General features: G+C 40.4%; 1 protein-coding gene across 2 annotated transcripts; it reads right to left on the minus strand.

Moving 5' to 3' along the window:
- Positions 1–4,633: 4,633 nt before the first annotated feature.
- LOC120714207 (leukemia inhibitory factor receptor-like) lies at positions 4,634–18,880 on the minus strand. Of its 2 annotated transcripts, XM_040000303.1 has the most exons (18): positions 18,713–18,879; positions 18,453–18,587; positions 13,114–13,259; positions 12,872–13,022; positions 12,522–12,785; positions 12,297–12,423; positions 11,149–11,285; positions 10,923–11,068; positions 10,670–10,832; positions 10,492–10,553; positions 9,985–10,207; positions 9,392–9,571; positions 9,210–9,311; positions 8,972–9,130; positions 7,491–7,619; positions 7,296–7,389; positions 7,135–7,201; positions 4,634–6,956 (listed from the first exon to the last, which is right to left on the minus strand). In XM_040000303.1, exons 2-18 carry the CDS (start codon positions 18,514–18,516, stop codon positions 6,471–6,473), a joined length of 2,700 nt encoding a protein of 899 aa, XP_039856237.1. In that variant the 5' UTR covers positions 18,517–18,587; positions 18,713–18,879; the 3' UTR covers positions 4,634–6,470. The 2 variants fall into 2 exon arrangements, with proteins under 2 accessions (XP_039856237.1, XP_039856238.1); XM_040000304.1 differs by having other exon boundaries at positions 10,670–10,823; positions 18,453–18,880.
- Between the last annotated feature and the right edge of the window lie 6,470 nt (positions 18,881–25,350).

Below are 25,350 nucleotides of genomic sequence, written 5' to 3' on the forward strand. Positions count from 1 at the left end.
TAAGTCTCAAGTCTTTATCCTCAAGTCTCAAGTCAAGTCTCAAGTAATGTCAGAGTCGAGTCTCAAGTCACTGGTGTAAAAGTCCAAGTAAAGTCACAAGTCTGAAATTTTGAATTTCAAGTCCTTTCGAGTCTTTAAAAAAAACGAAAAAAAGAATGTTGCAGTTATATGCTAAATGTAAATATTAGACCATATAATTTTTAAATGTTTTTCTCAACACATGACAAAATAGTGAACTTAGAAAATATACACAAATTGTGAAATTGCACCTTTTTAAAATGCAGCTCAATTAAACCTAGCTCCAAGAATAATTTTCACCGACAGTTCTGAGATAAGCTGCATGTTATTCTTGGATGCGGTTGTAGGACCGGCTTTAAAATCGCATGACAAAAATATCATACATAAATAAATGATATTTTTTTTTAAAATATCATTTAAAAAACAAAAACAAAAAACTGCATCACCAACGTAGCCTGGAAAACATTTGCTAGTTAGATGAAGTCAGCTATCTCATCGTAGCATATTTATATGCATATTTATAATCATACGGTTCTTGGAGTGAGCGCATACACTCGTGAAGTTTAGTAACTTCCGGTCACTGCAACAAGCCCAGGTACAGTTTACCGACGGATGGGTGCAGGACCTTGAAACGCACCGTGTAGAACGAAAGACCATCGTACGTATCATAAGTTTACCAGTCTCACAAATCGTCGTCATAAATACACATTCGTTAACCGTTTATTAATAGGACCTTTGAGCTCAACGGTAATTAATTAGCAGTGGAAATAATTTCTGGTAGCATCACAGAAATGTAGCAGTGACAATAATACTGTATGCTGTAATCGTACTGGGCAATTAGTGATACAAAACAACTGTTTTATCCTGTGAATAAAAGTATATGTTTTTGTCAATGTACCATAATAACAGAAGCGAAACACAATATTGTGTCAGGACAATTCACTATTTATGCACAATAAACAAAGGAGCATAGCGCGACAATTTCTGTTCAGCGCCAGACTTGCTTGTAACCTATATCACCAATTATGTTAAGAAAAATGACGCATTAACTACAACAGCAGACTGACCTGTGTGTAAATGCTTGGAGCAGACTAACCTGTGAGCTGGAGTGTTCTGGGACGTTATATTTGGTCTTTGAATGGCTGCCACCCAGGCCATCCGTCGCCTCTTTGTTACTACGGAAACATGGCTCAAACAATTTCTCTTCAACGACGTAATCCGATAACAACCGATCTCTTTACCCGTCGGCTTCCCGTGGCTGTCATGCAACCGGCTATTGCAGTTAATAATACAACAGCTTCTTGCCATTTTTGTGTTTCTTTTTATCGCTGTATAACTGATTTTAATTGAAAGCCTGCGTGCGCTAGTACCGCTTGCCACGAGTTCCCAGAATCCTTTGCGGTTCTACCCGTGAATGACGTCACATTTTCAATCTCTATATAATATGCATGTTAAATTTTATATTTGGGGTAAAATATCAAGTCTTTTCAAGTAAACCGGTTCAAGTCCAATTCAAGTCCCAGGTCATTGGTGTAAAAGTCCAAGTCAAGTTACAAGTCTTAGAACATTTTTTCAAGTCAAGTCTAAAGTCATAAAATTAATGACTCGAGTCTGACTCGAGTCCAAGTCATGTGACTCGAGTCCACACCTCTGCAAACTATTGTGTGGCACTTCAAGTTGAATGAATAAAGGAATTACTATTGTTCATGACACCAATAACTGAACTCTAAATATTAGTTATATTTAATATTATACTAATTTTATATTATATTAATTTAATTACTGTTTGTGTATAATAAATTGGCAGCTTAACACAGGAATGTACATGGAAACAAAAAGGGAGGGAGTTGTGATGTGAATGTGCTTGTGACTTTATAACAGTGCTCATGGGGGAATCAGCTGTGTTTTGCTGCCCATTTTATTTCGAATCTGGCGCGAACCGGTGAACCAGTTCCCGAATCAGTCACGTGGTACGGACTGCCCGCGAGGCCTCGAACGTCACTGCATACGTAATCAACGCAAGCCTCGATACGCGCTTCAGAAAAACGCCTCCGCGATTACCCGACGCACGATTCGAAGCTTCGACACACAGGACACATCACTACCACGCAGGAATAAAACTCAAAAAGCTGCTTTATTGCAGAATGGCACAAAAATATAACAAAACTAAACTGGGGCATGGATAAACTGGCACACAGGGAAACACAGCCATGAGGGAGAACGCAACACAGAACTGAGGGAGACGCAGACATAAATACACAGAGGGTTAACGAGGGAAGTGGGAGCACACGGGGAACACAGGTGACACTGATAATCATAACAAGACACGGCAGGAGTGAACGCAACACTGACGGGAGACGGGCAAAGTAAAACAGGAAGTACAGAGGTTCAGACAGGAGGAGAGTTAACATAACAGGCTGGGGAAAACATGGAATAAAACACGAGGGGAGACGAGGGCTCACAGATACATAGAGGGGCACACAGGGATAAAAGTCACAAGGGGAAATCAAATAAGGAACAAAATACAAAAAGACATGAATACCAAGACTGCTGGGCCAACATGGCCCAGGATCATGACAGAGCTTTACTGTGAGCTCACCACATTAATGCAAGCTAACCTGTTTATCTTTAAGAAAACTACACAGAATGTTCATGCTACGTTTCAATAAAACTGAGCGGAAACTTCACGGTGTGGGTTTCTATGCCTGAGCAGCTCTTGTAGGCCATCACTTTTGTCCTTCAAAATCACTGCCTTAACAGTGAATTAACTTTTTTTTTGTTTGATTACATACTTACATTGCATGAGAGTTTATTCACAAGAGTGTAACAAAGATCCATAGATTATTTCTCTGCTGTTGGCTAACAGCAGCTAACAGATAAAAACAGCAGTTCTTTCTGACAGAAAAGTTCAGGATATTCTCAACAACTAACCTCAGTATTAATATCATCTGTCAGAAGTGAGTCTCACTGACTCATCATCAGCCCATCCAGTAAACAGTGGAATGACAGCCTACCCGGTCCAACAAAGAGCTTAAGGGTGGATCAGGTCGGGAGCAATTTTGCTGTCTGAATTCACTAACTACAGATGAACACTGGCCAGTTTTGGGGGTAACTCTGGGATAAGAGTGTATAATACTGACAAATATTTAATTGACAAAGATCCAGTTTATTATTTAGTGCTGATATTATTCAGATATGTTAAAATATTGTGCATATACAAACAGTACTGGAAATACACCACAGAAACACACACAGTACGAGCCTCCTCAGATTTCAGCATTTCAGACCATTAAAGTTGCTTTTTTTTCCTGTCAGTTTTAGCTGAAGTTTCATGGCCAGGGAGCAGCTGTTTACCTGTAATTGCACACACATGGGGGCATAGTGGCATGTGGCTAGCACTGATGGATCACAGTGGGTACTCTCGCGTACGCCAGCTTCCTTCTACAGTTCAAAGGGTGGATCAGGTCGGGTTTAGTGGTTATTCTAAATGACCCGCAGGTGTGAATGTGAGTGTTTATGGTTGTCTCTCTTTCTGTCTTAGCCCTTTGACAGACTGGCAACCTGTCCAGTGTGTGCGCCGCCTCCCGCCCTATAGCAACTAGGATAGGCTCATGCCCCCCTACGACTTCGATAAGCAGAATAGGATGTATGGCTGTACACAGATATTTTCAGATATGTGTTGCTGATCTTTAACTTTAAACATTTATTTTTAGCTGACATTTATTTGCTGCAACATCAAAGTGGTGTGACAGCTTGACTTAGCTGTAGACTTCAGTTACTTTGGGATGGTTTTAAACTTTGTTTTCTGTTAACACTAAAAGTGCCTTTAAAGGGGTATTTTGCTTACAACTTTTTATTGGTGTGTTTCCAGGATTTTCTAAAAGGTGTTGAACAACAACAACAATGAAGTGTGGCCAGAGGACACTTAATGGGCATGCCAGCCTTTTATGATCTTGAGGAATAGTAGGGGCTCAAGAAATGAATATTTAGTATGTTCATTAACAATATATCTGGCTCAGTTGTAAGAATGATTAATAAGAAGTTTGTGGGCTGAAAGTCATTTAATGATATTTATCTCTAATGGTCATGAATAGAAACCCCAAAACAATTTAAATTTCAGATGACAGTTTCCCTTTAGTGGCCTCAACTGAATGGGCTAAAATAAAACAACCATAACAAATGTATCGTCATGGGGCCAGCCGGGCAGACACAGGGACCATGACATGTGGTACATCACCCAATAAGTGGTGAATGTAATTGTATACGGTACTGGTAAATGACACATTCCAACATTTCCAGAAGGCACATGAAGGGCAACTAATTTTATTGAGATTGTTTTTCTTTGTTAGCCTTTTTATATACCCCCTGACAACAGCTAACAAGCGTTGGGTGCCTTAACTACTCTGCTGTAATTAAAGCAATTTGTGCCTTTAGCTATTGGTGATAAAATAAGTGAAAATAAAAGTGGAAAGAATCAGGACATGCACTAAGAGTACCTCAGAAATACGCTTAATTATATCCTTATATAGTGTTTGATACACATGCATGTTACGACCCAGCTCAAAAGCCGCAACATAAAAAAGGAGACAAATACCATAGTGTTAGTGAGAAGAGGTTTTTTTTTTTTTTTCTTAAAATGGAATACCAGGTTGGCTAAAATGGCTGGTGCCACCAACGCAAAGACAAGTGAGCTCCCTGGAAGCTTGCCTCAGGTATGCTTTTATCCACACCTGACTAGGTGTGGCCAATTAGCATCAGCTGAACACATTGAGGAGATTAGGGGCTGCAGAGGGACGTAACAATGCAATCATCAACACAGCAGGTCACACAGCCTTCCTGGTGCTGTACTGTTTCTCTCCAAATGAACAGACTTTGAAGGTAACCAGACACAATCAAAGCATTAAAAAAACACTTCTTGTTTGAAGCTTCTTGTTTTATTGGTTTACAGCATTGATTCAAAGGTGATTTCTTGGTTCTTACAGACAGAGATCAACAGCAAAGACCTCTCAGCAGCTACATGAAATATTCACATTTTTTAATAAGGTAGGACGCACATAATCAATCGGTCAGTACTGAAGTCCTCTCTTCATTGTTCATTATTTATTTGCTTCAATATGATGAGTTGAGTTTCCGTGGTGATGGCACAGAGATTCAGACACGTCATTAAAGTAAAAATGCAAACAGCTCTAACTTGTACAGACTTTGCAGTCAGGTTTGCAGAGATTCAACACAGAAAAATAATTCAAGCTTTAGAGGGGCTTCTCTCAAATGTCTGACTCAGTGGAACGTCTAGATACATTTAAAGAAACTTTTAGAATTTCTTAGAGATCGGTTAGCAATGCCCTAGGAACATCTAGGATAAACTATGTATTCACTGACAAAGGTCACTGAAGGTCACAAACCTAAATCAAGTGCAGGTTTTTGCAGTCTCTCATAATTTGCATGGAAGATGCTGAGCTGGCTGCAAACACTCCCTATTTACTCTCTGAGTAAGTGCAACAGAAACAGAAAATGTTCCCTTATAAAGTAAAATGTTAAATGTGATGATAACATTAGTAAGACAAAGCCTTTACTTAGAAGGTGAAGAATCTCCATTTCCAGTTTGTGGCACACTTTTCACAGTTTCATTACAGTTCAGAGAGCCTTTAACAAGTTATTTCTAGACAAGTTCAAACTTCTGGCAACCTGCTAGTAACCAAAGCAGTTATCAGTGCAGCACTGTATACCCGTTTGTGACCAATTTCTTGTCAACTGACAATCGGGGAGCACACATTTTTCCATAGCGACCAGTGGTTGTACTCTCTGATGTGTCCCTAGTATTGTGGGACAGAGCCCTTAAAAATTAAGTACCTTGAGGGATACAATGTCCCGTCATGAGAGCAGTGTTTCCAGAGTAAATTCAAATAATGCCCATATGGTGCCACTTGGACACCAACAAGAGAAACCTGTCCTTTTCATGTCTTAAAGAGAGCTTGATGTGAACCAGCCACAGGAATGACTGTACAGTAGTGTCCGAAATGAACAGACCCCAAAGGTTCAACAGCAGCATCTTAGAGCAGTCGTTTTCAAACTCGCCATTCATACTGTATGTGTCACTGATGTGGTGACAAACAAAATAAATTTGCAGGGCACAAAATCTTTGAAAACCACGAACGCTCTGGTCCACTAACATAATTGGCTAACAACAAACAACTAGGATTATAATTCAGGTGTGAGTGTGTGAGCATCTAAACAGAAAAGCTTTAATGCCAAAATGTACTCCTAGGATCTCATTTGAAAGGAAACATCTTCTATTTTCTGAAAATGTGCCTGTTTGTGTGAATGAAACTAAACTCACACCTAACCTTAGCTGAGTTGCTGATGACCTGGTGGATGAAGCTAACCAACTATGCAGTAGTTAACGATGCATAAAGTGCCTGAATTAGGCTTAAATGTGTTCACATATGCAGCAGCTAGTTGGATGTCTTCTGTGGTAGCAAAATGTATGTGGACACACAGGATATGGGACTGTTTGGGTACTCGTCTAACTCAGTTGTGGTAAAGGTCTCATCAGGACTCTGACGCTGGTATCCACTAAAGCTTCTGATAAAAGGTATTCCCTCATGGACCTCGGGCCCTGACTTGAATTCCCGGTCCACACTTTGCAATACCAGGTTGTACGATGGGTTGTACGACGGATTAGGAAATACGCCATTGATTGGAGAAGATGGCAAGCCTGGCTGAGATGTGAGGCCTGTAGTGGGTAAAGTGAGACATGGCTGGGATTTCTTCAGAGGCTTATTGTAGTAACCTTTGGGAGTCTGAGAGAAGGTAAAAGGCTTGTAGTCCTGGCCAACAACAGGCTGTGGTGGTCTGAATTGATCATGTAGCTTAGGAATATCCAAGACCTCTCTGTAGTAACTCTGATCAAAATGAAGACGATGACTCGTATGTTCATCCTGAAAAACAGAGAAAATGACATCACATTCACAGGAAAGACATCTTGGTGCTTAGAGATTAGGATAATGCACTATACAAGGAAATCAACAAATAACTGAATAGTAGAATATCCTGATGTATAGATGCATCATTAGCTGGCCAATGCTACATGATATAGTACTGGCCATCTCAACTTACTGGTAATGTCAGCCACTGGTCGGTCAGCACTGGCTTTGGGATTGGAGGATAGACTTTGTGCTTGATGCTGTTGGGAGAAAGAATGCATCAAAATTTAAACAAAAACAATGATTGGAAGCAAAAGTGGCAAATTTCATAGAAAATAAATGTGCATTGCTTACCATGCCCAGTGTCTGTAGCAGATAATTGTGCTGACAGACAGAATAAGAAAAACTGCTCCCAGGGATATCAAGATCAGCATTATCAGTTGATCAGCTGGTGAAAACAATGAACCGCATCGAGTAAATCAAAGAAAATGACAAATGTTGACAGTCTTACTAAAAAAAATAGTCCATATGGGGAAATAATTAACCTACCCAGGGGATTCAAGGTGACACTGATGGATGAATTACCACAAAGTCCAAATGCTGTTGATGCTGTCACCGTGAAGGTGTACGTACTGATGTTCAGGTTCTTTGCAGTGAGGCTGGTGGCTTCAGGATCATCTAAATCAACACAGAGTGACCGCCATTATTACAACATAAATACATGTTTACGATCATCGGGCAACTCTGGAGACTTACTTCATTTATCTCAGCCCCAAGCTAATCTTTGTGTGTGGAGAAACAAAACCAGGACTTTGTTATCAGAAGAGAAACTTAATAGTGTGATTAAGTGTGTCATCGTCCGAGTGCCAATCAATTTGTAAACAACTCGTCGGCAACATGTTCAGGTAACACCTTAATACTACAAAAGATGCAAGAAAAAACTTGATGTACAGCAAATCAGTTGAAGACGTAATTTTTGACGTTTTTTAGTATAAAAGACTTTCAAACAAATCTGATATTTTCTGCAACCAATTTGAAGACTTATAGCCCTTAATATTTCATCCAATTACAACCATAAAACAGGCATGGTTTCTTTTACATTTGTGCCACAAGGGGTTGTTATTTCCATTTGTTAGATCTGGCATTATTAACAGTTTCTAAGTCCAAGATAATGGAAAAAAATGGGATCATGGTCAAATTAACCCAATAAAATCATCATATGCCAGGAGGTAAACACTAACGATGGATTAAAATCAGCTAACAGAGCACCTATGAAAAAGTGCTGATCCTTTGACTTCTAACCTGGCGCATCAATTGATTCATTTCAAAACCATACACAGAACATACATTATACCCTATAGGAGGTTACAGATGAAACTACAGGCTACGTATCACTGTCACATCTGCAATGATTCGTCACCAGGCACGTTTTTGCACATGTTTTGGGACTGTCCTGTTATATCCAATTTTTGGGTCTTTGTGAACTCTGTGTTATCTGAGGTGCTGGACGTTTTTTATATTCCCAATCCTAGTCTTTGTCTCCTTAATGATACCTCTGAAATCTCCTTAAAACAAATACAATGCAAAATGTTGTTTGCTGGATTCACATCCGCAAAGAAGACTATTACAAAGCAATGGTTCAGTCCTGACATTTGTATGGAATCATTCTGGATACGATGTCTTATCCGTGTTATTAATTTTGAACATACCACAGCAAAATTAAATAAAGCTCGACCCACGACTGTTGAAGTTTGGAAAATCTTCTCATCCAAAGTTATCTCCTGGAACAGGCACTAACTGTTTTTGACTGTGTTTTTGTGTTTTTTCTTTGCTGTCCCTATGCCTTGTGACCAATGTTTGCTTTGCTACTGCAGTTTACAGTTGTGCTGTATATGTCTGTACCCCCCCCCTCCCCCAACCCCGTTTTAAATCAATAAAATGTTGATCACAAAAAAAAAAGTGCTGATCCTATACTTAATGTCCAGACTGAAATCTTAGCTGGCCTGAGTGAGTATGCCTTCATACTGTACCTGTGCTCACGTTAAAAACATTCCCGCTCTTGTCCTGGTAGTAGAGAATATATCCATGGATGGAAGCAGTCTGCTTTTCCAGAGGTATGGGCTCCCAGGATACCTCAACAGCCGAGTCTTCCTGTTTGTATTTGAGTTTAAACAGCTCGCCTCCTATTTCTGGAAAGATGTGACATGCATAAAATACACTGCTGATTGAACCATCGCATTTTGTGAGAAATCACTGAATCAGTCTTACTGGTCTCTCTGATGTAGCCCTCTCTTCTCTGTAGTAGCACCGCAGCTCCCTCAGTGCAGGCGTATATGGACAGCAGGTATCTCCGACCATCTTCAAAGTTCTCTGGAACAACAAAAGGAGCTGTGCTGAAACAGATGCAAATATGATCTGCAACAGTTTTGTAGGCAAAGATGAGAACGTACTTGAAAAAATTGTGGTACGAGTTCTGTTGGGAGGCACTTTCATCCACTCGAAGGAGCAATTACCGAAGACTGGACACCAGTCCACTATGTAGCCACAGCTGGCGTTAGGACTATCAGGCCAGGACAGGAAGAAGCTACCATTGCTGCCACTGATCCAGGAGGTCTTCACCTTGGATGTATCTGAAAAATACTCTTTAAAATTAGATTTTACAACATACTCCACTTAAAAAAGGAAGAGGTTAAATCAGTATATATAGTTAAACCTTGAGAATTTTCCATGGGTTTTAAAAGCAGTTTAATGCACTTTTAAGGCATGTAGCTTTCCTTTTCAGACCAATAAAATGTGTCCAAATGTATATACTCACCATGACTTGGACATATAGAATATAAACACAAAAATTACATATTTGTATACTTATAATAGCTATAATCTCAATCATGTGATCATGAAAACTGCTATTCCTTTTCTGCATTTGTTTGAAAAACCCTTTGCTTACAGCCTTCTGCACAGATTAGATAAAATCAAACCTCTTCCCCAAATGGAAATCAAAGTGAGCTTATCTGTAATGTGTGGTGCTCTGTTAGCTTCATACCTAGATTGCAGCGGGGGATGATGATGGTCGATGGTGATGAGCTGCCGTTTATGTTTCTAGCCGTGACAGTGACCATGTACTCCTCACTGGGGTCCAGCGTGAGTGTAAGACTGTGATTGCTTCTGGACACGTTGGTTTGGTTTGACTGATTTTTGTCTTTGGTCTTTGCCCAGGACACTTTGTAGTCAAAGATTTCTCCATGGCTCTGATTGGCCAGTGGCACCTGTGGAGACGTAACATCAAGACCTGAAATGGTAACAGTGTCCTCTGAAACGTCACTTTCTAACTGTATAAGATGTTGCACTGATATTTTTTCAAATAGATTTAATAAAGATATTTTTTATTGCATCAAGTTGTGAGGAAAAAAATGAATCCAACATGCAAGTACCAAAAGCTCTAGTTTTTCTAAAGACCACTTGAGGCTGTCTCCAAAAGTAAGTCAGTTTCCAGATTTAGACCTTACCAAGAGGCCTCATAAAAGCCTTGTAAAAGCCAACTTGGACTCACCTTCCAGGAGATTACAGTCTGGTCTTCCTTCACCTTCATCCACACGTCAAGAGCATCTGGAACTGTGGTGCAACCAGACAAACGACATCTGTTACATTCACACATTTTTAAAGTCTTTTCTCTTAAAATATTTTTTATTTTAAGATTAAAATAAAGTCTTAAAATAAAAAATACTTACCATCACCCTTCGTGCGGATTTTGACACTTTTGCTCCAGTCACCCCATTTCCAGAAATGTTGTGCTGTTCCACATCGGACCCTCACGTCATAGCCCCAGTGCGGTATCAAGTCCTTGATGACTGCAGCTGTGAGGCCAACTCCAATGCTTTCAGTCTGGTAAACCTACAAGGACAAGAATTATGTTAGCTGACTTCAGTGAAGACTTTTACTTTGAAAAGCCAATATGTAAACTTTCTTTTTTAATCTACTCACTTTGGTATTAGAGTTTCCATCACTGACATGTACTTGGCATGTGATGTTGAGATTACTGTACTTCTGCACAGTCCAGCTCCATTTCAGACTGATGTTTCTGGGGTTCACAGTTGAAGCTGCCACTTTGTCTGGCGCGACCATGTGCACTAAAACAAGAGATCACAACAATCAGCCGATCTTAAGGATTAAAAATAATCATTTAACCAAATTTTATTCAAAGCTTTACCTCTTTTGGTCAGGTCCGCGTTGTCATGGATCTCGAGCTTTCCCAGCCGGTTAGTTGCTGTTAAGGTCCAGTTCCTCTCAGCTGCATCCACCTTTACTTTTTGCGAGCATTTACCTGAACGTCCATTGATGCATGAGCTAAAATGTAAAAAATATACACCGCTATTACTAAATATTTACAACTAAATAAATACAGAGGCTAGCAGGACTGCACATTCACTAGGAAGCAAAGTAACCGTACATTTTAAATTTGTCATTGACTGAACTCCTTATTGCTTAATCAATAATGTTTGGTGCTTTAAAGTTTAGTCTATAGATCCCAAAATGTTTTTGCTTTGATGGTCTTTTAAATCAGAGCATTTCTCTCAACTGCTTGAAACTACTTTTATAAATATTCAGGTTTTTGGGTTTTTTAAGAACTCTGGTGACGAGGTGTACTGTGTGCAGTTTTCACTGCAAATCATATAAAGTGAAATTAAAGAAGAATAGCCCTGAAAACAACTCCACTGTGATTTCATCAAGGACGTTCTCTTTGTAAACTCACTTTGACTTTTGACCTATATGGCATTACATACTGTGAGAAGCATAACTACTGTTTATCCCATAATTAATCAATTTGTTTTTTGGACTATATTTATTCTGGGCACTTTATTTTAGTTTTCAAATTATGTGTTAACCATCTCTGCGTGTGTGTGTGGCTTATGCTTGGATATGCATGGAATTTACAAAAGAGAGTGGGGCACTTTAAAAGGGAATGTTTTGACAAGGCCTGATATGTTGTAGATTTTTTAGGTCAGAGTAAGCTAACTCTAACTAAAAGTAGTAAACAGGGCAGCCTGTCTGTCTGTGATTGCATTGGAAGCACTTTGCTTCCTGAGTACTATTTTTTTGAGGGTTTTTTCAGTTTTTCAATAAACCATCCTGCAACTGAAGTTGCATAGCAAGTGCTCATTTTTGTAACTTCTGACTACAGATCATCGAGATCATCTAAAAGGGTTCATCAACTTTTTGTTCTTCTGAATCTGAAACGGTCTGCAGTGATTTTTAACAAGGTGTCCAGTGAGGTGTCTTATTTATAAGATTCACACCCTCAGATGCTTCCATACAGGAGACTGTAGATATATTAGGGGTGGTTGGGTCTTATTATACCTTCCTTGGAGCTGATATGTTCTTTCCATTGCAGGATGTTCGTTTGCTGCCCTTCCTACATTCCAAAAACAATCGATTGATTCCAGATCCCGGGTTTCACACTTAAGATCACTGTCATCAGGAGGATCTAAGTTTGTGGCAAATACCAGGAAAAACAGAAAAACCAGCATTTATTTACAAGATCAATTTGAGAAACCACAATCTCAAATGCTACATCATACTTACAGCTGGCGTGAAAACTGGCTCCGTTGATGTCTCCTTTGGTTGTTTCACATTGTACATCACTATAGTTTTCTGATTCTTGGTCCAGGTGAACAATCAGGGAGTGCACATGTTCACTGATCTTTGTAGTTGTTACATTAGTGCCTTTGTACTTGAGTAGAAACATTGTTTTAATACTTTCCCCATCTGGCACCATGCAGCAGAATGTGGCTGTGCTGCCCACCTCCAATATTTGGTCTCTTGGGAGAACCAGTATTTCACCCTGGTCTGAAGAAGCACAGTGATAAGAATAAACAAGACTGTAAAGTGTTTAAGAATCAAAAAAGATCAAATGATTTGAACTTAATATTAACCAGGTAGCGTCTTCTGCATCCATGGGCTTGATTGGTTGTTGTATTGGGACCTGAGCCGGACTGAATGGCGAGCACACTGCGATGGTAAATGGGAAATCCATTTCCAGGAATGAGTAGATCCTATCTGTGCAGGTGCCACAACAACTTCACCCTACAACATTATCATAAACACATTAGAGGAACAGCTTTTTGTTTGGAGGCTACAGAAGTGAGGATTATAGTTACCCATAATAATCTCTTACATTGTGTTCAGGTTTGTCTGCAATGAGAAGCTGCAGCTCGTACACGAGCCCATCTCGTATCACAGAGCAAGAAAGGTCATCTTCCCACTTTAACAGGAAACTGTCGTAGTCAAGAGTCACATTCTGAGGTCCACAACGCAAAACACCTAAAGGAAGTGACCACAGGACATTTTATGGTTAAAGTGAACTGAACAATTCTTCACAGTCATCGTTGGGCTATTTGAACAGCAGTCAGTGAGGACACAGCCAGTGGTGCCAATAGTGTCGTCACTGCCCGGGCATCAAATACTGATGTTTTGTTAAAGATTTTGTTAAAAACTGTTGCCTAAAATGGAGTTCATCTATTCTTCATTTGAGATATCCTTACAAGGTGTGTCAATTCCCATAGATGTGTCACCCTGTTCAAAATGCCCAGCTTTACAGCAAAACATGTTTACAGCCTCATACAATTTTTTATTTTTTTATTTTTTTTTTTGCGCTTGGTAACAAATTTCACTCATGCAGCAACTGTTTAAGTTGTATTAAGACTCCTCATTATACGTTTCAGGCCCATTTTGACTAGCAAATGGGTCCAAATAGGACACTAGTTCTCTCTTGCCTCAGCTAATTCAAGTAGATTTATCTTTTCTCCGTGCTGAGGGTCAACCTGCTTTCATCTGTGAAAAGAACAGGTTGTCAGAATGTCCATCACTGCAATCTATGGCAGATGCCACTCGGACGTGACGATGGATAACCACCCTAATGAAGTCAGTTTCTGATTGTTTGGTCAGAAAGATTCACTGCCTCTCTTCCTTACTCCCACTCATCTCTGCTATCCTCCTTATTCAAGATTGCTTCAGTCACTCCCATGCTGAAAAAACCTTCTTTAGACCCTAACAACTTTAACAACCTCCGTCCGATTTCTAATCTAATAAGTAGTTGCAGTTCAACTTCATTCACACTTGGTTAATATAAAACATCTACAAGAGATTTTAATCTGGTTTTCGTTCATGTCACAGTAAATAAACTGCTTTACTTAAAGTCACTAATGATCTTCTAATCGGAGCAGACTCTGGTCATTCTCATCCTTTTAGATCTGAGCTCAGCCTTCGACACCATCTTTCACTCTGTCCTTATAAGCAGACTCTCCTCTCTTGGCATCTCTGACACACAGATATGATTGAACCCCTGGTTTCAATCATATCTCCTCGACCGCTCCCAGTTTATTCAACTGAAATCATTCCACTCTCGTCTATTCCCGGTCACTTCTGGTGTACCCTAAGGTTCAGTCTTAGACCCTCTTCTCTTCATAATATACATCCTCCCTCTAGGTACCATTTTCCACAAATTTGATCTTCACTTTCACTGTTTTGCTGATGACACCCAGTTACATCTCTCCTGCAGACCTGATTCCTCCCTCCCACCTTCTTCCCTTACAGAATGTCTATCCGAATTAAAATTCTGGTTTAGCTCTAATTTTCTAAAGCTCAATGAGAATAAAACTGAAATCTTCCTTATTGGCACCAAATCCAACCTTTTGAAGGCGAACCATTTCTCACTCACCATCGATAACTCCACAGTTTTCCCTTCTTCTCAGGTTAAGAGCCTTGGTGTCACATTAGACAGTTCACTTTCCTACAAGTCTCACATCAGTAATCTCACCCGTTCTGCCTATTTCCATCTACGCAACATTAACAGATTACGTCCTTCTCCTTTCCACACAGTCCACGTCCATTCTTGTCCACGGTCTTGTTACCTCCCGTATTGACTACTGCAGTTCTCTTTTGCATGGTCTCCCCCAAAAATCCCTCCATAAGCTTCAACTGGTTCACAACTCTGCTGCTCGCATTATCACCAGAACCCCGTCCTACCAGCACATCACCCCTGTTCTTCAGGAACTTCACTTCTTCTTCTCACCTTCAAGGCCATTCATAACCTCGCACCTCCTTACCTTTCTGACCTGTTAAGCACTACCTTTCCTGCCCGCTCACTTCGACCTTCTTCTGTCCAGCTTGTTGTGCCTTATTTTGGCCTCACCACCACAGGAAGCAGAGCTTTTAGCTGCTCTGCTCCCAGGCTGTGGCGCTCTACCCCCAGATATAAGAAACATTGGTTCTCTCCCCCAGTTTAAATCTCAACTCAAAACCCATCAGTTCAAATCTGCATATTCACTGTGAACCCACTGTTTGTTCATTATATCCTGTGCTTTTGTTTTATTGTTCTTCATTTTTCTTCATTGTGTCATTGTTATATTATGTGTTTTTATCTATTGTACAATGTCCTTGGGTGTCTTGAAAGACGCTTTAAAAGTAAAATTTATTATTATTATTATTATTATTATTACAGCAGTGGCATGGTGGAGGTCATTTTGTGGAGCTCTGGCAGAGCTCATAGAATAGAATAGAATAGAATTCAACTTTATTGTCATTGCACATGCACAGGTACAGGGCAACGAAATGCAGTTTGCATCCATCCAGAAGTGCTTTAGTGATATAGATATATTACAATATATATTAGCAATAATATAGATATGTGAGTATAATACAGAAATGGGTCTATTATGGTATGTTATAATGTACACGGTATGAAGTATGTTGTGAATATTCTATAACTATAAGTATGTACAGGCTGTAGTGAGTACAAGCTATGTACAGGATATGAACAGGATATAAATATGAACAACTATACAGAATATGAAATAAATAACTTTACAGAATCTGAGATATACAGCTATACAGAAATGGGAACTATGCAAGTTGTAAACAGTTTGTAGGATTAAAGATTATCGAATGTACAGAATGATTATTTACACAGAGCTATACAGTAGTGCAGTTAAGATAAGTGAGGGTGTGGATAGTTTCTACAGAGGCTATATAAAGTGCTAGTGGTTGTGAGTGGTGGTTCAGTCCATGTTATTATTGTGTGTTTGAGGGTACAGTTGTCCATTGTGGGTGTGTGTGTTCAGTCCATGAGTTAACGTGGGTCAGATGTCAGGAGGCAGAGTTCAGGAGTCTGACAGCTGTGGGGAAGAAGCTGTTCCGGTACCTGGTGGTCTTAGTCCGGAGGCTCCTGTAGCGCCTCCCAGAGGGCAGGAGGGTGAAGAGTCCATGTGATGGGTGACTGGGGTCTTTGATGATTTTCCCAGCCCTTTTCAGACACCGCTTCCTGTAGATGTCTTTTATGGCAGGAAGTGGTGCTCCGGCGATGCGCTGGGCAGTTTTCACGACCCTCTGCAACGCCTTCCGGTCCGAGGCAGAGCAGTTCCCGTACCAGACTGTTATACAGTTGGTCAGGATGCTCTCGATGGTGCAGCGATAGAAGTTCACCAGGATGTCTGAGGACAGGTGGTTCTTCCTCAGAGTCCTCAAGAAGAAGAGGCGCTGGTGAGCCTTCTTGACCAGCTTGGAGCAGTTGGTCGTCCAGGTGAGATCCTCGGAGATGTGGACTCCCAGGAACTTGAAGCTGCTCACACGCTCCACAGCCGTCCCCTTAATGTGGATGGGTGGATGTGGGTCAGCATTCCTCCTGTAGTCCACGATGAGCTCCTTGGTCTTCTCGGTGTTAAGCAGCAGGTTGTTTGTGTCGCACCACTCAGCCAGACGATCCACCTCCTCCCTGTAGGTGGCCTCATCGTTGTCACTGATGAGGCCAATCACCGTGGTGTCATCTGCAAACTTAATGATGGTGTTGGAACCATCAGCAGGTCTGCAGTCGTGGGTGAAGAGGGAGTAGAGGAAAGGGCTCATCACACAGCCTTGTGGTACACCGGTGTTCATTGTGATTGTAGATGAACAGTGGTTATCCAGCCGGACATGTTGGGGGCGGTTGGTCAGGAAGTCCAGTAACCATTTGCAGATGAGGGAACTGATGCCCAGGTCTGTCAGTTTCCTGATGAGTTGTGAGGGGTGGATTGTATTGAATGCTGAACTGAAGTCTATAAACAGCATTCTGGCGTAGGTGTTGTTGTTGTCCAGGTGTGAGAGGACAGAGTGCATTGCGATGGAGACTGCATCCTCTGTGCTCCTGTTCTGGCGGTATGCGAATTGGTGGGGGTCCAGGGTGGGGGGGAGACAGGATTTGAAGTGTGCTAGGACCAGTCGCTCTAAGCACTTAGTTTGTTCATCCTTTGCAGAAAGAAACAGATACAGGTCCTGCTGCTGGGCCCTGTCCAGCTGTCTTACCTGTCTCCTGGAATTTCCCCAAACCTTTCTGATTCCAAGATATTTCCTTTTTTTTTTCTTTTTTTTTGGGGGGGGGGTCACCATTGGTCCAGCCACAAACTACATGTTTCATTTCCTTTATGCTCCCTTCATAAATACTTAGATCAAATATTGCAGCCTACCCTGTCTAATAATACTGTTTAATACATTCCACATACCTTTAATACGTTTCTATTATTCTGTAATATTTTATTATACATCTTTGTAATTTTTTATATATTTTTGTTTCCTTTCTTCTGTATTGTTCTATTATAATTTGCCTGTAAACAACATTTACATTTCACCTGTAAAAGCCACTCTTCTGTCAGTGATCAATTTTATGTTCTGTCACCCACCCATCGCTCTTTTTTAAAAAAAAATCACAAGTTTTCTGGGGGAACCTCAGAGGGCACAAATAGTTTAAAAGCCAGTTCACTAACTGGCCACTTGAGAGCTCTTCTCTTTTTACACAATGACTGTTGAGAAAGTTGGAAGGAAGCATTTAAGAAGTTTTGCAAGGGAAGATGGGAAGTTAGAAGCTGACTGTCTGCATAAAGTATGTGGACATAAAGCAAGACAAAAAGGAAATCAATCATGCATTATTGTAGATGTTGAAGACATAGAGCTAACTGTTGGGTTTCAGCCATCATAGCAGCAGAGCTTCAGGGGCAAACATCATAACCACTGCCATGATGCTGGTTTGTGAAGTCTTGCTTCAAAGACAGTTCATCTAGTCATCAACCTCTTGGTTTTTCAAAGTGACCATATTTGGGCACACATGGACATCTAGAATTTAGATACTGTTCAATTACACCCACAGAAAAATGTATAATTTGTCAGATATTTGCATTAAAAACAAACTGGGTCAAGAAATCCACACAAATTAGCGGCAGTAAAGCCTAGCAGGGAGCTCACAGTCAAAATAGCCATGCTTCTAATACGGCAAAGTGTAATCAAATTTAAACAGGTGGTTAGCAATTAGCAGCTAATGCTCACTGAAATCTGTAGTGTGTGGAAAGCATGATCCCCTGACACGCCTTGTGTTTGTTATATGAACAGGAAAAACTGCACATAAAAATATCCTGCATGCACACCTGAGAGCATTTACTCATTGGAGCAGCTGAAACACGACATCTTCAATCAAGACGATGAAATACTCACTGTTTTCTTGTCCATCTTGTGTGCTCGTTGTGGAGAGTGACAGCAGTAACAACCATGCGATCATGATAATCCTCCCGTGTTTATTTCTTTGTAGAAAAAAAACTTCATGGATTGAGTCAAATGGTTGCCATAGCTCTGGTGATAAACATTTACAAATGGTTGTAAAGCAGGTTCCTGAGGCTTCCTTTATAGAAACAAAAACTTTCACACACAAAACACTTTTGTGAGTTTTATTTGAAGACTCTGAAGAGAAAAGTCACCATGTCAGTGTCAGATAACTCCCTGGAGTCGCTCTCCCTTCTCATGTAAGCTTTGGGAAATCATTTCAGTTCATGATTGTGAAATCCATGTGAGCTCCAGTACAGGAAACAGAGCAGTCGCGTTCTCGTAACTGTGACTCACAGCAGCGAGGTCAGACATTCCTCACTTGCTCTAAGATTGTTTTCAGACTTGAAACCTTTTAGAAAAACACTAGTCAGAGAGAGAGAATCGGCCATCAGACTAAGGAAAACACTTGTTATCAGTGGTTCAGAACAGAAGCTGGGAGGGTTTTTTTCCAGGTAAACAAAAACAACACGCCCAGATTAAATCTCTTAAACAGAGGCTTCTCAGATCTTGGTTAAGGATGAGATTTCTGTCAGTTCACCTATCAGTCAGTATGCTGCAGTTTTTCCAGTAATGAAAGGGAGGAACAGGAAGAAAGGAATACAAGGAAAATTGAAGATAAGGAAGCTCAATAAGTGCTACATTAAACAATACTTCTTATTAAGAGGCTGTTACAAGCTTTTATGTACTCCTTTTGTTTGGCTTTCCTCCAACTCATCCCCTGCAAAACTGACTCCCCTCCCCCAATTCTGAGTAAAATCCTTTCTGCCTCACCCTGCCCTCTGCTTCCTGGAGTGTGGACATTGGTTGAACATGTCATTTGGAGCCAGTAAATATGGACAGTAAATAAAAGTGTTGCGATGTGCCTGGGATGAGCTCTTAACAGTACAGTAGGACTCACATAGACTGCATAAATGGTGCTTCAGGTTTTTTTCAGTCTTATTGTCACATGTGTATGAAATCAAATCACCTAGCCACGTAGTTTGCCTTCACAGACATTTGTGAAAGAGCTCACTGAACTGGTCTAATATAGGATGCTACTGTTGCAACATGTCAGTTTCCTCCCTGTTGAATACTAAGGAGTATGTGGTGTTACTGCAAAGCAGAAGCATTTATGAACCACAGGAAGTTGCTGAAGTGCCTAAAAATCACCAATGCTCTGCTTACTCAGTGACTGCAGAGCTGCAAAACTTGCTGACATTAACATCAGCACAGAAACCCGGAGCCAGGGGCTTCATGGCATGAGTTTCCACGGTCAAGCAACTCCTTCAGGTGGTCAGGCACTTAATTTCTTCCATTCATCCATCCTTTCCTGCTTATCCAATTCAGGGTCGTGGCTTTAATGTTCCGTATACAGAAAATGACTGGAAGAAGACACTATGAATACATAAAGCATTTAATTAAATAAGGGGGAAAATAAAACCATAAATCATTAAATAAAATTTAATTTTGTGATTTTTTTTTTGTCTCTAATATGGTAATAATAAGATAATAACACAACAAAAACTGCTGTTTACACATATGCACACATTTTCATGCACAAAGCCACTTTTTAGTTGTCATGAGTGACTGTGAGAAGGAAAATTACCCGAGTCAGTTATCTAATGAAATTCCTCCTTTATCAGTCATTTGAACCAGATCGTAATGACAGGCTTAGTTTTGTTTTCATACAAAGACAACAAAGAAAAGGTTCAGTCTTTCCTTTTCCCACTAAACATCTAAAGAATTCCCTCCACTCCCTGTTTCCACTGAATTTTCATTTCGGAACCACACAGCACTCCAGAAATTCCAGAGAAGGCAAGTGAGTATGTGAGTTTATAATTGCAGTGTTGACTTTAAACTGAGCTACAAGCTGATCTGCAGCTGCACTGAGAGCCGCACTGAGTCACTGGTTTTACTAGACGTGTATTTAGTCATGTCTTCATGTGTGATGTCAGCTGTTGGGAATTTTTTCTTTCTTGTTATCTCCTGTCCACAGAATTATGAAAACACAACGATCCTATTCTAAGGTGTTCTCACCAATGACACACAGCTTCAAACAGTTTTCTCAGATTTCGGCATATAAGAACATTAAGTTGCTTTTTGTAGTTATCATTCTGTGAGACTGTGTACACAGATATTGTCGGGCATGTCCTTTTAAATTATTACATTTATTTTTTTTATCACATATACTTACTCCACCATCATGTGGTACAAATTAATACAATTCAGTTGATAAACAGATGTTTTTTATAAAAAAAATTCTTAACAGAATAATTTACCAAAAGTGACTTTAAATGGTGCCTTTGCTGCTCATTTACAGCTCTTTTGGGGGGGGACGTTTCCAGGATATTTTACTTGGTGTTTCAGAGAAACAATAAAGTTTGGCCAGAGGATTGAGTGGACAACCACTGGGTGTGACAGAGTTTCATGACCTTGAGGCATACTGTGGGCTCAAAATATGAATATTTATTCTGGACAGCACAGTGACGCAGTGGTTAGCACTGTTGCCTTACAGCAAGAAGGTCCTGAGTTTGACTCCTCCATCTGGGCAGGGCCTTTCTGTGTGGAGTTTGCTGGAGCTTCCTCCCATAGTCCATGCAGTTAGTGTGGTTAGATTTATGCAAAAAATTAAGGGCTCAAAAGTCTGTTAGACTGGACTTTTTTGAAACACAAATATTTAGAAAAGATATATGGTGATATATGGAGCTAAAAAAAAAATTAGGAATCATTATATATGTCTAAATTTTGGATCATAAATTCTTCTTGCAAATCAGAGACGCTTAAGCAGAAAATGTTTTGAAAAGCCATAAATGAGCCCTTAAAAAATTCTCCAACTTTACCTTGAACATCTTTATCTAGAATTAGTAGATTCAGCCATTAAGTTTCACACAGTTAAAACTTGGACAGAGTTGGGTAATCCCAAATATACATCAGCACTTATTTTGGTATTTTGGAATAAGTCAGGCCAACAATAAGCTTCAGGAGTAACTTTCCCCAATCAACCCTACTGAAAACTATGTGATCCAGTCTTTATCCAGGAAACCAGTCAAATTAAATGAACTTCATCAGTTCTGCCAAGAAGGTCAAATCCAGCCAGAATTTTACCAGAAGCGTGCTGATGGCAACTAAAAGCATGTGGTTGAGGAAGGAACTTGCTAATGGACAGTTAAACTAATATTAGTAGGAGGGGCTGAAAGGGTGCCTCAACTACTCTGCTGGAGTCAAAGTAGTCTGTAGCTGTTGCTGGTAACTCTAATATAATTAAAAGCACAACGAATCAGGACATGCAGGAGAAGTAGAAATGCCTCAAGAAGTACACCTAAGTATAATAGCTGTGTAAATGCACTTTACACTCCTGGCATGCAACGTGTGACAGCTCATCATTAATACAGAGCTGGCTCCCTCTAGTGTTCATTACTCATGCCAAAATCAACACCGCAGGTCACACAGTCTTCATGGTGCTTTACTGTTTCTCTGGAAACCATCAACCAAGTTTCTGGCAGTAACCAGACACAATCAAAGCATCACATAAAGCACTTTGGAAGTTTATTGTTTTACTGGTTTACAGCATTGAATCAAAAGTAAGTTCTTGGTTCTTATAAACACAGATCAAAGGAAAATACCTCTCATCAAATTTTTCACTAACATAGGCTAAACATTAATGATCAGTCAGTCGGTTCTAAGGTCACTCTGGTGTGCAATACTTGTTCAATTCAATTCAGTTTTATTTACTCAGCACCAAATCACAACAACAGTCGCTTCAATGCACTTTATAATGTAAGGCAGACCCTACAATAATACAGAGAAAAGCCCAACAATCATATGACCCCCTATGAGCAAGCACTTTGGCGACAGTGGGAAGGAAAAACTCCCTTTTAACAGGAAGAAACTTCCGGCAGAACCAGGCTCAGGGAGGGGCGGCCATCTGTTGCGACCGGGTGGGGTGAGAGAAGGAAGACAGGATAAGACATGCTGTGGAAGCTCCAACATGACCAGTTTAGTTTCTGTAGTGATGGCAGAGCCAGTCTGACACATGAACTGAAATCAGCTGATCATAGTGAGAGTGCAAGAACCAGTAAACAGGATCGATAGGCAGGCAGACTAGTGATTCCAAGAAATCGTTAGTACTGGATCCAATTCCCATCGCTACAGTTGACTGTAGTTTTCATGGAAAATTCTCTGTAAACACTTTCCATTTAGTTTCCGAGTAAGGGCACTAAAACCGTAAACACAGAAGATTCCTTTCAGAGTAAAAGCTGCATCGTTTAAATGTGTTGGTTGCAATGGTAAGGCAAAGCTTTTACTTTGAAGGTGAACACTACCAGTTTCTGGTTTCTGTCACACTCTTCACAATTTCACAACTGCTCAAAGAGGAGTTATCAAGTGTTTTTTAGAGACCTGCTAGTAACCAAAGCACTACATCAGTTTCAAACTAGCGACTTCCGGAGCCCATTTGAAGCCAGTCAGGAAACACACATTTTTACATGGCAACCAGTGGTCGCCAGATGATCTCTGACGAGTCTCTAGGGTTGGGCGACTGAGGTGTTAGAAAATAAGGTAACTTGAGGGATACGTTTTGTCATAGGAGCAGTAACTTTTCCTCTTTGTGTCCTAAAGAGAGGCAGGAATGACTGGCCAGTAGTCTGTGTAATGAACAGACCACGAAGGTACAACAGTGTCTTAGAGGAGTGGTTTTCAAACATGAAGGGATTCAAATCTGTCATGGTCCTGGGTCTTTTGGCCCAGCGTTTTAAGTTTGAGTTTATTTTGTTCATTAGGTTATCTAAGTTCATTTGGTTATTAGACTCCTTGTGTTTTCTTCCCCTATATTTAAGCTTCCCCTCATCCTTCATGTTTCATGCTGCGTGTCTTATGTTATCAAGTTTGTATTATCATGCCTAAGCGTTTCTAGTTCTTATTATTTCCCCTTCGTGTTTCCAACCATGTTAAATCTCCCCTGCTCTTCCTGAGTTTCATGTCTGTGTCTTACGCTGTCAAGTTCTGGTTGTCGTTTCTAAGTCTGCATGTTTCCTGTTTTATTTTGAAAAGGGGTCTTGTGTTCTGTGCTCATGTGGTTAGTTTTACTCTTGCCTGTGCATCATTATGTTTATCCTAGTCAGCTGTTTCCTCATGTGTCTCCACTTCCCCTAATCACCTCCTGTGTATTTAAGTCCTCTGTTTTCAGTGTGTGATTGTCAGGTCGTCTGTTGTCCTCCGCCATGTTTCCGATGCCATGCTTCCAAGTTTCTTGTCTAGGTTTTTCTTATGTTTGTTTAGATTCCCCAGTTTAGGTTTGTGTTAATTTTGCTTCAGTTTGCCTTGCCCTTTGTTTGTACCTTTTCTACCAGCCTTATTAAACGGCTCACCTTTTGTTAACATTCAAGTTTTGTTCCCTGTTCCTTGGAGTCTGCATTTTGGGTCCTTTTTCAATTCATACAGTCTGCCCTCGCCAAACTGTGACAAAATCTCATAGAAAAAATAATATTTTACCAAATTTTTCCTTTTCTGTGTGGATAATACGTAGGGCTTGCATGATTTTAAAAAAAAAAGAGAGGCCTCTGTCTGCAGAGATGCAGTTGAATAATAAAGTATGAATAGTTTGAGCAAGGGGGAAAATCATGTGAAACTATGGCTCATGTGAAACTGTGGGGATAGACAACATAGGAAGAGAGGCGCCAGAATGTGTCCATATGTATCTGCACTGTGACCGCTTTCTGACCTGGCCTTAAGCAGGAAACAGGGAAATAAACAGGGCAATGTGACATTTTTCATTTCTGAGAATAGCAGGAGGAATGTGGAGCCAGGATATATGTAGGTAAGAGACAAGACAGCTGCACATACCAATGGTCATAGGATAGTGTGTATGGATTCAGTGATATAGTCACATGTGGGGGTCAGGTCAAAGGTGTTCTAAATGTATTGTGGGCTTAGAGTATAAATGTAACAGACTGAAGGAGCGTCCTTCAGATCTGCAGGAGCACTGTGCACATCTCCCCATGCGCATGTGTAAATAAGGAGGAACATGGGAAGTGAAGTATTCTGTCTCGTGTCTTACCAGGTCAGAATCAAAGGATCGGGAGCAACAGCTGGTCGCAACAGTCTGTTTAACCACGTACAACCTTTTGATTTTGCACCTAAACAAATAAAAGAATGGGTGCTAATGTATACCTTTTACAGGTTTTGAACAAGTATGTGCCTCTTTGGTCCTCAGAAGGTACAAATCAATTCAGTTCAGAATCAGAAACCTTTATTGTCATTAAGCATCAGCTGTTAGAAGCAGCTCTTGGTAGCAGCATTTATAATACATAACAATAAAACCAATAAATAGGTAACAATAAAAACAAATTTAAAGAATACAAACTATCTAATCAATAAATTCAATTTTATTTATATGGAGCCAAATCAGAACAGCTGCCTCAAGGCCCAGTACATTGTAAGGTAAAAACCCTACAGTAATAAGAGAACCCCAACAATCAGACAACCCCCTGTGAGCAACAATGGAAATAAAACACTCCCTTTTAACAGGAAGAAACCTCCAGCAGAACCAGGCTCAAGGAGGGGCAATCATCTGTCACAATCTGTTGGGGTGAGGATAGGAAGACAGCTCAAAGACATGCTGTGAAAGAGAGCCAGTGACTGGCTCATGTGACTGAAGCAAAACCCAGCCCTAACCCTAGCCGAAGACGATAATGAAGTTGATTAACTATGTTGTAGTTCAGGGGTGGGCAATTCCAGGCCCCGAGGGCCAGTGTCCTGCAGGTTTTAGATCTCACCTTGGGTCAACACACCTGAATCACATGATTAGTTCGTT

The sequence above is a fragment of the Simochromis diagramma genome, unplaced genomic scaffold (assembly GCF_900408965.1).
Source record: "Simochromis diagramma unplaced genomic scaffold, fSimDia1.1 OVJJ01000596.1, whole genome shotgun sequence".
In the NCBI taxonomy this organism is placed as follows: domain Eukaryota; kingdom Metazoa; phylum Chordata; class Actinopteri; order Cichliformes; family Cichlidae; genus Simochromis; species Simochromis diagramma.